General features: G+C 51.0%; 1 protein-coding gene across 4 annotated transcripts; it reads right to left on the reverse strand.

Moving 5' to 3' along the window:
• Positions 1-1,227: 1,227 nt before the first annotated feature.
• FAM3D (FAM3 metabolism regulating signaling molecule D) lies at positions 1,228-12,114 on the reverse strand. Of its 4 annotated transcripts, none has more exons than XM_088061818.1 (11): positions 12,099-12,114; positions 6,418-6,506; positions 5,657-5,719; positions 4,793-4,900; positions 4,456-4,476; positions 3,855-3,978; positions 3,544-3,602; positions 3,223-3,273; positions 2,135-2,219; positions 1,867-1,993; positions 1,228-1,660 (listed from the first exon to the last, which is right to left on the reverse strand). In XM_088061818.1, exons 3-11 carry the CDS (start codon positions 5,667-5,669, stop codon positions 1,571-1,573), a joined length of 678 nt encoding a protein of 225 aa, XP_087917944.1. In that variant the 5' UTR covers positions 5,670-5,719; positions 6,418-6,506; positions 12,099-12,114; the 3' UTR covers positions 1,228-1,570. The 4 variants fall into 4 exon arrangements, with proteins under 4 accessions (XP_087917944.1, XP_005522295.1, XP_087917943.1 ...); XM_005522238.3 differs by lacking the exon at positions 12,099-12,114 and adding an exon at positions 9,485-9,638 and having other exon boundaries at positions 6,418-6,475; XM_088061817.1 differs by lacking the exon at positions 12,099-12,114 and adding an exon at positions 9,485-9,637.
• Between the last annotated feature and the right edge of the window lie 2,471 nt (positions 12,115-14,585).

The following is a 14,585-nucleotide window of genomic DNA, read 5'->3' on the forward strand; positions in this document are numbered from 1 at the left end:
TCCTGAGGGCAAAGCAAGGTTGCCAGATCCCTGGCATTATCCCGACTTTTGGCAGGGATGAGCTTGGATTTAACCCAGTGTAAGAACCTGATAGTAAGAGAATGGCTTCAAAAAATGCTTTGTCATTATGTCTGCTTATCAAAATCACTCTTGAACACCTGAAAACTACAGGTAGGATGGATTGTGAGTAGCCTTCCTTGAGGCCCATAAAAAAGAAGGCAAAACTGGTGCAAAATGTGGAGGGGAAAACAAGGGGCAGAATCCCTGACCTTTGCCTTTCCCCTGCTTCTAGCACCATCACCTGCTGCGAGACACCCTGAGGCCCCCGGGAGCTGACACTGTCTGCTTGGGGAGAGCCCCCCGATCCTGCACCCCTGGACTGAAGCCAGAGTGAATTGTGGAACCCCCACCCTGCTCCCGTGAGTGCACCGAGGTCCGGCCGCAGCGACCGGGCACCGCGCCGGCATCTCGGAGGATGGGCTGCCACATCCCAGCCAAACTGCCCAGAGATCAGGGAAGGCAGGGAAGATGCCTAAACAGCAGAAAAAAAAGGGCAAAACCTGCTCTGCTCGCCCCACCCTGTCTCAACAGCAACAAAGGAAGCACAGTGAGGTGGTGACCTATCCTATGCTTTTAAAAGTGACCTTAACATTTTCTAACTTTTCCCTACTTTTCACTTTTTTTCTCTTTGCCTCTCTTATTATTAAATAAAAATATATCAATTTTTTGGCATCAACATTTAATCTCATTTTGTTTTTATCTCGTTTTTGGAAGGATTTTGAACCTTCAAAGTTCTTTCCATTTTATAAACAGAGACTTAGTTTTCTTTGCTCTTCTGGGTTTAAATCAGTTTGTAACATTCAGGAATGATACTTTGGTCTGCAAATATATTAATCTGCATTGCTGCATGCTATCCCTGTGAACTTCTGGCCTTATAGATATAATATAAATAGATATAAAGATATAATTCTGGTCCCATATATATATCCCTATGGACTTCTGGCTGTAGGAGACCACAGGACATTGGCAAGAGCTCTAATGGGAAACCACCAAAGTCTGAGCATCCCCAGGGATCACTTTACCCTGTGCCATGTGGGGAGGGGGAGCTCCTGTGTGCAGAGCTGTGGGATGGGTGACGGTGATGCTTGACTGGTGGCAGAGGACTTGGCATGCTGTGCCTGTGGGGGAAAGTGTTGATTATGCGTGAAAATTGAAGGGAGAAGGTAGTGTTTTATAATTAGAAATCTCATTTAAGAAATTTACAAAACCTTCTACAAAGTTTTATAGTTTAAAGATAGAAAAATAGAATACCCCAAATTAACCCATAGATGAGGATGGCTTGGCTCCAGCCTGGCCATGTGTCTGCTCAGGCTCTGCAGGCACTTGTACCGCTCTTCTCCAAGCCCTGCACAGTTCCTGCTGTGAAACAGCCAGTTCCTGTGGGAAAGCAACAGCTGCTGGACTCTGTGCCCTGGCAGTGGAGAGGCTGGAGTCCCCACGATGGGGCTGTCCTGGGGGTGTCCCTGGGTGACTGGTGAAGCTGCCCTCCATGGCAGGCTGGAGTTTGATGCTAGTCCATCTTCCTGGGGGCACAGCCCTCCATCTCCAACAGCTCAGGCCAGCCCTCGTATTTATTTGTCTCTTTATTATTTTTAATGTGCTGCAAGAAAAAAGAGAGAGGAGGTTGGAACAGTGCAAGTTAGCAATGTGGCAAAAGTTACAGCTTGGTTTGGCGTGGGGGATAATGCATGTTTTAAAGGGTCCTTGTCTTCTGCAGACAGGTGGGTGAGGTGTAGCTCGGGAGGTGCCCTGAAGAGGATGGAGCCTGCAGAGCTCATGGCAGGGGTGTACCTTTTACCCATGTACCTTTTCAAAGGGGCTCTTGTTCATCAGCCCTTTTGCTCCCAAGAACACCCAGTTGTCTCGGAAGCCCAGCTTGCCCACGTGGTTGCTGCCCAGCTCCGTGAAATAGGCCCTTACTTTGTCATTCATCCTGAAAGAGGGTAAGGAGGTGTCAGTGTGGTGCTAGGTGGATTTCCTCTCTTTTACCCTCTCTGTTGGTGGCAGCAGCATGTCCAGCTCCCCCAGTTGTGTGTTTCTGGGAGTCTGGTGTTGCTTCCATGGGCAAACTCACTTTGTGGCAGCATCATCGTAGCTTGCTGTCAGCACAAGGGTGCCATGCTTGATCTCTTGGAGGAAGGTTTGCAGCTTGGTAATGTCTGGGAGAGAAGAGCATTAGGGAGAGAAAAAAGGGATTTAGCAGGTGCTTCTGCATGGTAGCTGAGGGAGCCTGCTCTGGGTTGGTGGGAAATAACCTGACTGTGCTGGTGCTAGCCAGGATTTGGGGGAATGGTAGGCTCCCAAATGATGCATTCCCCATCCTATGTTCCCACCTGGGCTCTCCTGCAGTGCACAGGACTGATGCCCTCCTTTTGATACAGCTACAGGGCAGAAATTTCTCCTAAACTTTGCTTGCTAACTCTGAAATCTAGCTGTGTGAATTTACTTCCCAACACAAGAAATGAACCTGCTCAGCCACAGAGCCGCCTTCCCTGCCATCATGCCTCTGGCTGTATTGGGGGAATTACTCCTCTTCCCGCATCTGCAGGATGCTTGAATCCAATGCCCCATCTAGTGGCACATGAGCCGACTGCTGCCTTCTTCCCAGTGCCTCTCCCACCGAGCATCTCGCTTGTGAGCTTGGCTGGAAACATCATTATATTGGTGATTCTCTTTAAAACTCCAGAATTATCAGAAGTAGGTTGCACAGGAGTGATTGAGGGGGCCATGTCTCCCTGAGCGCCTTCATTTGTCCCGCTGTGAAAGGCAGGGGAATGAGCTTCTGCTCAGCCACCACCAGTATTCAAAAACTGAGTTAAGGGTTGCAAAGTATCAGGATCAGTGTAACTTCCTGATCTCAGAGAGTACCTTTCTCAAGTCTCAAGTGCCTTGGTTTATTCAGGTTAGCGAGATCATGTTTTCCAGGCTATTACATGCTTGTAAAAGGAGTGAGAAGCCAATCCTGGATGTGGAAGCATTGTGAGGATGCCAGGCTTGATGGCCTCAGGGAAAGCTGGGATTTTACCACCCAGGCTGGCAAGTCTGGTCAAAGTCCACTTGGCTTTATCATTAAACAGCTGACAGAGAAGCAGCTGAAGTAGCCAGGAGTGCTGGTGTGAGCCCTGGCTGGGAACCTCCGAGGAGCAGAGTGACTGTGCTTACCTCCAGAGTACATGTCGAAGGAGTTGGTTTTCAGGAGCTGCCCAGTTGTTCCTGAAAGGTTAAAATTGAAAACAGAGCACAGTGAGTTTGCACTGGGCTCTGCCTGGCCATGAGCCTGGGGCTCCCTGCAAAATGCTTTGCTCTTCCCTCAGTGTGTTGTAACTTCTGTGATGGTGACTGTGCTCCCCATGCAACACCAGATGGATGTGTCTCTGGCCCAGCCACAGTGCCTGGGATGGGGTCTCCAGGGACCTGTGCTTTCCTGGGGAAGGGAGGACCCCTGGCAGTGGGGAGAAGGGGGTCAGTGCCTGCCCGACTCACCATTCACCAGTGCAATGTTCAGGCCTCTGCCAATGTTGTTTTTCACGCTGCTCATGAGGCTGGAAAGGAAAGCAGAGAGCACCAGTGAGTGCAGGGATGCCCTGGAGATGCTGACGCCAGTGAAACTGTGGTGGGGTGAAGTGGCTGTAGATGGCAAAATAGCCAGAAGTGGTAGCAAAGAAATCTATTTACATTTTTTTTTAACCACAAATACACTGTGATGGCCATTGATGTGCTTGGCAGATGCCAAATTTGCCCTCTTGAAGGCCAGGCCAGCCATGGCTGCCTTGTCCCTGCCATATGCTGCTTACACCAAGTCTTCAAAGCAGATCGAGGGTCCCACCACATTTGCAGCACCACTGATGATCCTGAAGGCAAAATAATTCTGGGGGCAGCTCTTCTTGTTCCCACACTTGTGCTGGGGCAGCTTCTCACCTGTGAGGGAGGAGTGGAGCTGAGAGTGATGGCTTTGTCCCCATGTGGAGACACCGGCCGTGTCCCTGAGGGGCTGAGCAGGCCTGGCCCTGGTATACAGTGGCCCACTAAGTGGGCAACACCTGGACCAACTTCTTGCATGAAGAAGGTTTGTCCTAGGGCTGGGACCAGCTTCTTGTTTGAAGTTTATGGTGCCAAGGCCAGGTGCTGCTCCAGGTGTGACACATGGTGTGTGCTGGGAGCATTTGGAGCTGATGTCCAAGGCACCAGCTTGGGGTTTTCCTGCCCAGAGTTTCCCCATTCTTGGCTGAGGCAGGGACCTGCCAAAGACCCTATTGCCGTGTGCAGTAGGAAAATCCCCCATGTTTGGGAGAAGGGGATTTTTGCCTCAGGGAAGGAGCTCTTGAAGGAGATCTCACTCTTCCACCATCCCCCTGAACCCTGGAGTTGTGAGATGAAGTCGAGAGCGATACTCACTGCTGGGCTTGTTCATGGCACCTGTGGGTATCAAACAGGAGGATTAGACACTCTGTAGAGCTGCTGGCTCTTCCCCAAGCCAGGAGCAGCTGCTCAGGCACCAGCTCTCTAAAACTGCCTCCCATGATTGCAGACGTCCCTGGACCCAGCCACCCCAGTGCAGCTTCCCACCACACTGTCCCCTCCCTGCCCTAGTGGTCAGAGCTGGTGGCTAAAGCTTGGCCAGAGACTGCAAATACAAGTGGTCAGGGCAACTCTGTCCAGCCCTGGGCGCTGGCTCCAATTAAACCTCTCGCGCCCTCCCTCCAGATCCCTCTGGAGCCCGTTGGTGCCTCACCGAGCCAGCTCCGCAGGCTGACGGCTTTCCAGCTCTGGTGGAAGTAGGTCTGGGTGATGAACCATGTGCCCAGCAGGGTGATGAGCAGCACCATGTACCGGATCACACCTGCAGGCACGGGAGAAGAGCCAGCTGAGAGCAGCAGCTGCAGCACGGGGCAGGCACCGGATCATCCCTCTGCTTCCTTGGGATTTGATCCCTGTGTCCCAAGGTTACCAGGCACGGGGTGACAGCCAACGCTTGCGTGGGTGTGGGAAGGCAGCAAACAATCCCTCACCCTCCAAATGGAGCCTGATCTCTTAATTACCATCTCCAGAGTATGTGGTGATGCCCAGATAGGCGTTACTGCTCTGTTGGGAGGCACTATTCATATTTCTCTCTATGTCAAAGTAAACCTGATAATTACTCAGAAAGCCATGTAAATCCAAATATTTCTTATGTTCCCAGTGCTGGGAAGGCTGCTATCCCCCAATTAGTCACTAGCTACAGCCGAGCAGCTGCTGATACAACTGTGATTGGCATTTGGCTTTAAAGCAGCGCTCATCAGAGCAAAACGTTCCAGTCCTGCATGGAAAGAGAGCAGAAAAATGTACTTTTACTGCAGCTGAATGGCTCTTATGGAACCAGGAATGTCTCAATAGCCATCTCTTCCCAGTCACAGAAGGTTTCACTGGGAAAAATACAACAGGCTGAAATCTACACAAATCTTGTAAAAACCTGATGCTTGTACAAAGGCCCTTTCCCACGTCCCTGGCAGGGGAAGGGCAGGGCTGCTGGGCTTGGGAGGCACCATGTAAATGAGAAGGAGGCATAAAGAACTGTAGAAAAACAGACAGAGAAAAGTAAATATGTGTCACTCCTTACTTGTTATCCGCATAGTGGTGGGCAGAGAGAGCACAGCTGGGAAGGACTGAGTCACAGGTCACCCTGAGGAAAGAAGGTAATGCCTTAAAGAGTGCCTGTAACCCACCAAAGGCAGGTAGATTCTAGATGAGAAGATAATTGCTATGTTTAGTTATATTTGTAATAGTGAGGATGTCATCAAAGATGTACAAATTCTTATGCAGGTTTGCTTGGTCTCTCACTGATTAAGTCCTGGAGCAGGTGGCACTGACTGAGCTCGCTTCCTTCTGGATCCTCAGAACCCTCCCCCAGGTCTGCAGCCCCATGGTTCATGCCCTGCTCTCGGTGGTGGACCAGCCTCTTCTGTTCTGATAGCAGTGAGGTGGACACTTTCAATCACAGCTGTGCTGCATTTCTTTCTGCCGTGATGTAAAGTAGATTTCAAATATTAGGGACTGCAAAATGCTGTCTGAGGACCAGCTGTGATCCTGCCCAGCCAGGGGAATCTCTGTGAACAAGCTTGTCTTCCTTAAAAATCCAAAGGAGAAGGGAAGACAGGCAGCACCACTGTGCTGAGGAGAGCAGCCAGCTTTGTGGACACCTGATTTAAACCCAGAAATATTTCCACCTGGCCAAATCCTGGAGCGTCTTTACCCCGTGGACAGGGTGCGGTTGTAATTTGGAACATGAACTATTTCCTACCGGGGAGAGTCCATCTACATCCCTCTGCCCTGCTCCCACCCCACACACTGGGCTCCCTCAGGGGCTGGGACCACTCCTACCTTTGAAATTCGGGGCTGCAGTCTGGTGAACCTCTGTCCTGGAAGCCCCGCTGGAGCCCTACGGCGAATTGTCACTTGTGAGATGGGTGCTGCGAGTTAATGAGCCTGATGTTAACTACAGCAGCCCTTTAGTATTTGACAGAAAATTTGTAAACGAGCTGCGCTGAGAGTTGCTTTTCCTGTTTGAAGGGTAAATAAGGAGCAACGGGCTGTAGCAGGGCTGGGCTGAATGTTGATTTCAGGCTGCTGCGTCATGAGGAATGAGAGAAAAGCTTTTTCCTCCTGCCCAGCCCTGCTCCGGGTCCCCTCCCAGGGTTCGCTGCGTTACTGACCGTGGAGCAGCCTTGGGCCCTGGGCTGGCTGGGCCTGTGTCCCCCTCAGTGCCCTGAGGAGATGCTCCCCATGGCTTCCCCTGCACCCTGGGCTGGGTTGCAGCATCACTGTCTGGGATTTTTAGGCAGCCCCACACTGATGTTTCAGCTGATGCTTCTGGAGCCCGGCACTTCTCCCCATGAGACCCCTCTGCTGTCCCCACACCTGCTGGGACACTGCAGCAGGGACGGGCAGCCAAAGCTGCTCCAGCACGGAGCTGCCAGCTTCCCATGGGAGACTACGCTTTAGGGAAAGCCTTGGGAGGTATTTGTGTCCCCCCTGTATAGACACAATGTGTTTTTGACAGTGTGCCAGCTGAGCTCGATGGCTTCCCAGCAGCATCTCCCCTCTCTGTGCAGCTACTCCTCACAGAGGAAGGTTGGCTGTGAGCAGGAATCTGTCCCCACAGGAGGCAGCTGGGTGGTCTGTGATGCCCTAAGCCCTTCCCCACACCCCAGCCCTCAGCACAGTTACTCTGAAACAGATTTTAAAGCTTTTGTCAGAGCTGGCATGAGCAAGCCCATTTCACTGAGCTGGTATAAGAGACACAGACCTGAAAAAGGAGAGTCTAAAGGTTTTAGAGGACAAATGTTGCCTGTGGTTGTATCTGAAGGGGCAGCACAAGGCTCTTCCCTTTTGCTCCTTTCAGCATGAAGTTTATAAACACAGAGACCCTCTTCCTAATTTTGGCTCCCCATCCCAGTGCCTGATCTGATGATGGGGTTGGAAAATGGGGCCCTTTCTCACAATCCCCCTTGGCAAGTTGTGAACACTTCAGAATTGGTATTGGTTTGCTTTGGCAGCTTGTTGTCTTCCCCAAAAGTGCCACGAGCAGAGCCTAGACCTGGTGAGGATTCAGACCTGGGGTGTGACTTGAACAGAGTGAGCAGGGCAAAACTCCACTGGGTTTGCAAAACCTTCCCTGTCTGCTTCCCAGTGCTACAGTGAACATTGGCCTCACTGGGGTCCATTGGACAGTCCTCCCATTCACCAAAGTTATGTTTTTCCTTTGCATGTACTGATTTCATTGCAAAGGAAGACAAATTGAAAAATAAACCAGTAAACGCCAGTGCTTTGAGTCATAAACCCATAGATAAAAGGGCTATTTATCTTCACCTTAATCCCAGATAAAATTTACCAGGTGAAGTCCTTGGGTGGTGAAATTCCTGGAACCTGACTGCATTACAAGAGGGTGGCCCTGTCCTGGGATTTCTATTATATTATTCTTTAATTGTTTGCATTGATCATTTTTTTTTCTTCCTAGGGTTGTGCCAGAATAAAAGGCACCTGTGTTCTGGCATCAGCCAGAGAGCTGCCGGCAGGAGAGTGAGAAAAGAAAGAATTGTGATAGGTGTTAAACAGTTACTTGTCAAATAAACCTGAAACTTGTTTACTTAACAAAACATTCCAGGAACAAGAAAGTTCTTGGACAAATACTGCTAAAGAGGCTGGTGGTGTTGAAAAGCAAAAGCTCCACCCAAGCCTGCTCTGGCCTGAAGTGCCGCTTGGCGGAGCTGAGTCACTGCTGCTGGGAAGATCAGACAGATCCCTGCCCTCGCAGGGAGGATGCAGCAGGTGGATGTTCCTGTTCTCCCTCAGTGCTGCAGGAAAACTTTATTTCCCTTCCCCACAATCTTCTGCCTTTTTTTCCCTTTTTTCCCCCCCTTTTTTTCCCTTTTTTTTCCTGCTTTTGAGTCCCACATGTTTCTGTCTCTCCCAACATACTGTGAACAAAATAATTTTGCTGCAGAATGGGGATGCGACTCCAAAAAGGGTGACTGCCAGATGCCCACAGCCACTGAGCCACCCGTCCAAAAGCAGGGTTTTCCTGCACAGCTGAATGCAGGGGTGCAGAGAAGGGACTGGCAGGGTGGGTGCACATCCACCCTGTGTTCAGGGTTTATCACCACAGGAGAATGGAGAATGCTACAGTGCCATTTTCAGTCTCAAAAGGAATCAGTCTGATTAAACTTTGCTGCGTTGCTCAATAGGATGGTGCTGTTTGCTTGAGAGCTTATAAATTTCCTTGCTTATAAAAATGCTTGGCTGGCTTCTGCATCCACCAAAACGCTGGAGAGGGCATCTTAAGGCACAACTGGCCCTGGCACAAGCCCACAGTTATCCACGGTGTTGACCAGTGTTTTGCTGCTTTCTACCAGAAAGCACTTGTGTCCTCCTACCCTTCCATCTAGTCTGGCTTCTCAAAACTCTGTATGATGCCATCGGTTTTTAAAAGGAAGAAATTCTGTCCCTGCTGGCACCTGTGGGCAGCAATAGCTGGATCCCTACACCAAGTCTTTCAGCAGGGCAAGAGAAAACAGACGACATCCTGAGCAGCAGCTTGATTTTGGACTAGCCCCACACATTGCCCAGTGAACACCTTGCAAATTCATCCATAGCCATGCTGGTCTGGCCTCCACATCACCGAGCTGACTGCAGCACACCACAGCCCCCCGCTGACACGGGGATTTCATTCCTTCAGCCCACGGCACCAGCACAGCTGCACCCACGGGAAGGGCGCCTGGAGCTTCCCCTTCCCCTCCAGCCGACCACAAGGAAAAAAACCCTAAAACCTTCCCCAGGCAACTCCCTAACCTGCCAGTAAGTCAAAAGAAAAGTGCTGCAGGAACCCATTATTTCAGTCATGCTCTAGAAAAGGCATTTCCCCGGTCGGGGATGGGACAAGCCCACGTACCGCTCAGCGTCCCGGCCGTGCCGTCCGTCCCCGCGGGCTGTGCCGGCCCATCCCGGGCAGCTCCATGTGCTCGGCAGCGCGGTGGGGCAGCTGCCCAGCCCGGCCAGCCCTCTGTGACTCGTGGCCAGCCCTCTGTGACTCGTGGCCAGCCCTCTGTGACTCCTGCCCAGCCCTCTGTGACTCGTGGCACCTCCCCAAGCCTTCTCTCCCTGCCCGCTGTGGGGCTGGGCACGGCCCGCGGGGCCGCAGCGCCCGGGAGCAGTTCTCCTGCGGGAGGGAGGAGACACCCATGGCTGCGTTCCCTTCGGAGCTTTTCTTCACTTTGGGCCTTGCCTTTTTGGCACGTCAGAAGAGGGAGACCTCTCCCACGGTGGGCACCAGCCTGACTTTCTGCTCTTTCACCACGGCAGCGCGTTGGGCTGACAGGGGTACTGCAATGGGAACAGACGGGCACGAAGCCGGGAGCGGTGTTCCCCAGACCGGGGTAAAACCAGAATAACCTGATCTGTCAGGATTTCCCCCCAGCTGTGCTGCATGTCCGTGGGCTGGCCCCGAGTCCTGGGCTCTCTGCCCCTGGGGCCCAGAGTTCTCTGCCTCTCATTTACAGGAAGCTGGAGGTTCCTTTTCCAAATAAGCATTTATTTATCCAGCAACAGTCCTGAACTCTAAAGGAGTCCTGGGTTAACTCAAGGTATAGATTTAGGCTGTTTTATTTTTAATAGTTTATCACTGTTATTGTTATGGTTCTAAAGGAAGAAATGACTCCCAAAGTTTGGACTAGCGGCTGTCTATTTTTTCCAAAGTTGAACCTCATTTACCTTGCAGCCAAGAACAAAAGTGTTCCCATTCCTTCTTTCCTTTTTCTTTTCCATTCTTACCACTTAGAAGAACCAAACGATTTCTCTTGGAGCTTTTAAAGCAATTTTCATCCAAGAAGCAGTGGAGGAGATGTGGGGCTGGCAGTGGCAGCGCTGCCTTTGGGACTGCAGCTTGCACAGGGCTGGAGCGAGCCCTGTGGGACCAACACTGCTTCCTGATAATTTAATACCTGAGGGTGATCTCTGTATAAAGCTGTGTGCTGAGCTTTTCTTTGCTTCCCCCCAGCTCTGGTCCTCAATGCTGGGCAAGAGGTGCAGGGGGTGCTGAACACTGGGGGGAATCACAAACCAAAGCCTTCCAGACAGGGAGCAGAAAAGCAAATATGCCTGGCTCTGCATTGGGATAATTATTGCCCTCAGAAGGAAATTTTAGCTGCGGTGAGAATCTGAGCTTAAACAGCACAGTCTAAATCAAAAACCTTCTTGCTCTCTGGGGAAATATCCTTCCTATTAGTTTGTTTAGCTGCTGGCAATAACCGCCTCGGCTCAATAACAAAGTGCCCCAAGCCCTGGAGTGCCACAGCTCTCGTCCCTGCTGTGTTCCCCTGCTTCCTGCCCCTGCAGGAGCAGGCCCACGGCATGGGGATTGCAACACCCTGGGGAAGGCCTGTTCAATCATGAGTTTTACCTCCTGTTTCAAGGAACCTGAGGCCAAGTCCTCTATGGGGATGGAGGCATTTCTGCTGCTTGCAGAGGAAATGAACAAAAATCATCAGCAGGGCCAGGAGCCTCCAACAATGAAATCTTGTGTGAAATGCTTCTGCTCTCTGGAAGTGAACATTTCATCCCACATGTTTCCCTGAAACCACAGGAAAGGATGGGGAATTGTGGGCTTTCCTTGTGGCACATGCTGGTGTGGGGAGCCCTCGTGTCCCATCTCTGCATCCTGTGGCAGCCCAGGTTTTGCCCTTTCATTGGGGCACACAGGAAAAGGGGCTTTTAAATCCCACCTAACATTAGGGAATGTGCCAAGTGCTGGGAGTGGGGCATCAGCTTAGTTTTGACTCAGCAAATAATTAACTGGTGTAGTGCAATTAAATTGCATCAAATCTCATTCGCAGGCTCCCCCAGGGGGTTCTGCGTGATATGGAAAAAGAGGAATTAGGAAAAAAATAATAGATGTGGTATCAAAAAGCTGCCAGACTGGGGAATGAATAATCAATGGAGCAAACACTGCACTGTGATCAGCACTGTGGCAGATCAGCAGGAGTGAGCTGGTGAGTGAGGAGTGCTCTCCTCCTCCTCCTCCTCCCTCCGTGTGTCAACACTGGGTGCATTGACCCTCAGTGAGTGGTGGGAAGCATTGGGACACTGGTGCCAAAGAAGTGGCTGCAGGACTGTCCCTCCCAGGATACGAAAGTTCAGCACTGGGAGGAGGTTTCCCCCAGAGATCCCTTGTGGGCTCTGCAGTGCCCGGGAAATGCTCCTTCTCAGGGCCGTGCTCACTGGGATAAGCTGATGATAAATTCTCTCAGGAAAGGTTTGGCTGCTGATAAGCACAATGCGTGTATGGTTTCAGATTGCTCGTGCCGAACTACTGCAGATGTTAAGTGTAGCTCCTCTGAAAGGAAACGATCTGTAACTTCTGTGTTTGTTTTGTGTTAAACACCACCTGCACCTCCCGCTCGCCACATGCGAGGGGTGAACCAGGGCGAGGGCTGTCCCTGCAGCCCACACCTCCCACCTGTGCTGCTGCGGGGGATTATTCACCCTCCACTAAACAATCCTGTACTCACCTCTACTCTCCCGCTTTTGCAGAGGTCAGCAATGAGCGCTGTTCCATCGGGCAGAGAGTGAATCGTGCCAGCAAACCGGTGACACATCCCCAAGGTTCCACGGGCCACTGAGCATCCGGGCGAGGCGCCGGCACAGTTACCTTGTGCCGGATGGGAGGAACTGCGTGAGGACAAAGTTTTATAGGAGGGCTGATATAACAATATCGGACAGAAGGGTGAGGGAGCAGTTCCAGGGAAGAGGCAGGGAGGCCGGGAGGGATTGTGTGCCGGCTGCTGGAGGTGCTGTTGTGTAGCGCATCCTGCGCCCGCCGAGCCCCGCGCAGCGCCGGCTCTGCTGCGGGGACAGAAAAATGAACAAGGGAGGTCACAGCCACTTTTACTATTAAACGAGAAATTAGCTCGTGCGGTGCTAAGCCCCTGGTCTGCGGGCCCAGCGCAGCCAATCTGCTTTTATTGTCTTGCAGGACTCCTCTGCAACGATGACAAATACCAGGAATTAGCGCAGTGTAATTACTCCATATTAGCTGAATTCACAGTATAGACACAGATCATAAACAGCCATTGATTATTCCTAATTTCACATTTTTACCATTCTGAATTGCAGCAATTATGCCTGTCTGAGGGAATTAGCTTCTCTTTCAACCCTGCAGGTTCCCAGTCACTGCCCTTCCTTTCAGAGACTTTTTTCTTACTGCTGAAAAAAAGGACATTCAACACAAATCCCTCCCTACTTCTGAAATAGAATGTCCTTGCCTTCCCCCCTCTCCTCAGTCCCTAAATCGCTCTGACTTCGCAGCCCAGAGGTTGCTCCTTTTGCTGCCAGCTACCTCAAGATGCAGGTGGGTGCTTGGTGTGTTCTGTAACAGCAGGGCCACATCTCATTTCACTCTGGGCTCTTGTAGGGCCATCAAGAGCCCTGGCTCTTGGTGCAGGTGGTGCAAAGATGCCTGTGGGGAGGGGCCTGGGCACACAGAGGCTCAACATCCATCTCCTGCTGCCGCTTGGTCCATGCAAGCAGCGCTCCTGTTTAAGCATTGTCTCCTTTTTTGAAATAGGCCAGGACATGATTTCAAAAAGCTAATTTGAACTCCTGGTGAAATCGTGTTGAAATCTCTCTCTCCAGCTGGGTAACACCTGCACCCTTCCCAGACAAGATCTGTGAGAAAGGCTGGTAGACCTCAGCACTTTCTTGCTACAGACTGCAAGCTGTATTAAAAAAAATGAATGTAGATATAAATTATTAATATTTGCATGGGAAATTTCTAACCCTATTAGTATCATATCATTAAATTTGCTTCTTGTGCACAGGCAGTGATTTCATTACAAAGGGTAGCAGAGCGTAATGCCAGCTCTGCTGTGCTGGCTTGGTCAATTAATGATGAGAGGGGAAAGAATCTGTTGTTGATGGCAAAGCCTTTGGGACTTTTCCTTTTGCTTTTCCCCCAGTATATACTGAGGCATGGTGGGTGACTGCCACGGGGCACATGCTGGACTCACAGATGTGCTGGGGTGTTAAGCTGGAACTGGGGGGCTCAGCCCAGAGGAGAGGAGACTCAGGGAGGTCCTTACTGCTCTCTACAGCTCCCTGAAAGGAGGCTGTTGCCAGGTGGGAGTTGGTCTCCTCTCCCAAGTAAGGAGTGACAGGACATGAGGAAATGAACTCAAGCTGCACCAGGGCAGATTGGATAGATCTAGGTTGGATACTTAGGAACAATGTCTTCACCAAAAGGGTTGTCAAGCATTGGAACAGGCTGCCTAGGGAGGTGGATGAGTCGCTGAAGGGATTTAAAATATGTGCAGATGTGGCTCATGGGTCAGTGTTTAGGGGTGAACTGGGCAGTGCTAGAGGAACAGTTGGACTTGATGATCTTAGAGGTTTCCAACCTAAACAGCCCTATGACAATAAAGTTCTGTAAAGGGATGAGGGTCTGAAAAACCTCTGGTCCAAAGCACTTCCCACTGCTGGCATCGGACAGGGAGTTATTTATTCCAGGCAGTGGCTATGGCCATTGAGCAGCAGCAGCAGTTTTTTATTGCATCCATTCTAGGACACTGAAGAAAGATTATGCATGCTTGCACCATGCCAGCTTTTTATTAGATTGCAGGCAGGGGTTAAACTGATCCTTGTCAGCACAAATATAATGCCCAGGGTGATGGGAGCAGCATAAATTGAGGACAAGAGGTGGCCGCTTTTACCGCGGCTCTCAAGAATGCTCTGCTGTTTTACTGCATCATTTGCTCTTTAATTGGGACATTTCCTTCTGGCCAGGGGATGTCTTTCCTTTTTTTGCCAATGAGGTGCAATAAATAAATGGGCTGAGACACAGACTCTGAGGGGAGGTGAAGTACAGAGGGCATATGAGTGACTGTTCCAGGGCCCTTTGAATGTCCCCAATGCCACAGTGGCACCTATTCTGGTGTGTCTTTCCCAAGCTGGGGACACAGGCAGGGGCTGTCCTGTGGTGGCAGGGAGTCCACAGTAGTGCA

This window comes from Pseudopodoces humilis, chromosome 13 (assembly GCF_049639895.1).
Source record: "Pseudopodoces humilis isolate 2021_Gansu_Grassland_sample_001 chromosome 13, ASM4963989v1, whole genome shotgun sequence".
Lineage (NCBI taxonomy): Eukaryota > Metazoa > Chordata > Aves > Passeriformes > Paridae > Pseudopodoces > Pseudopodoces humilis.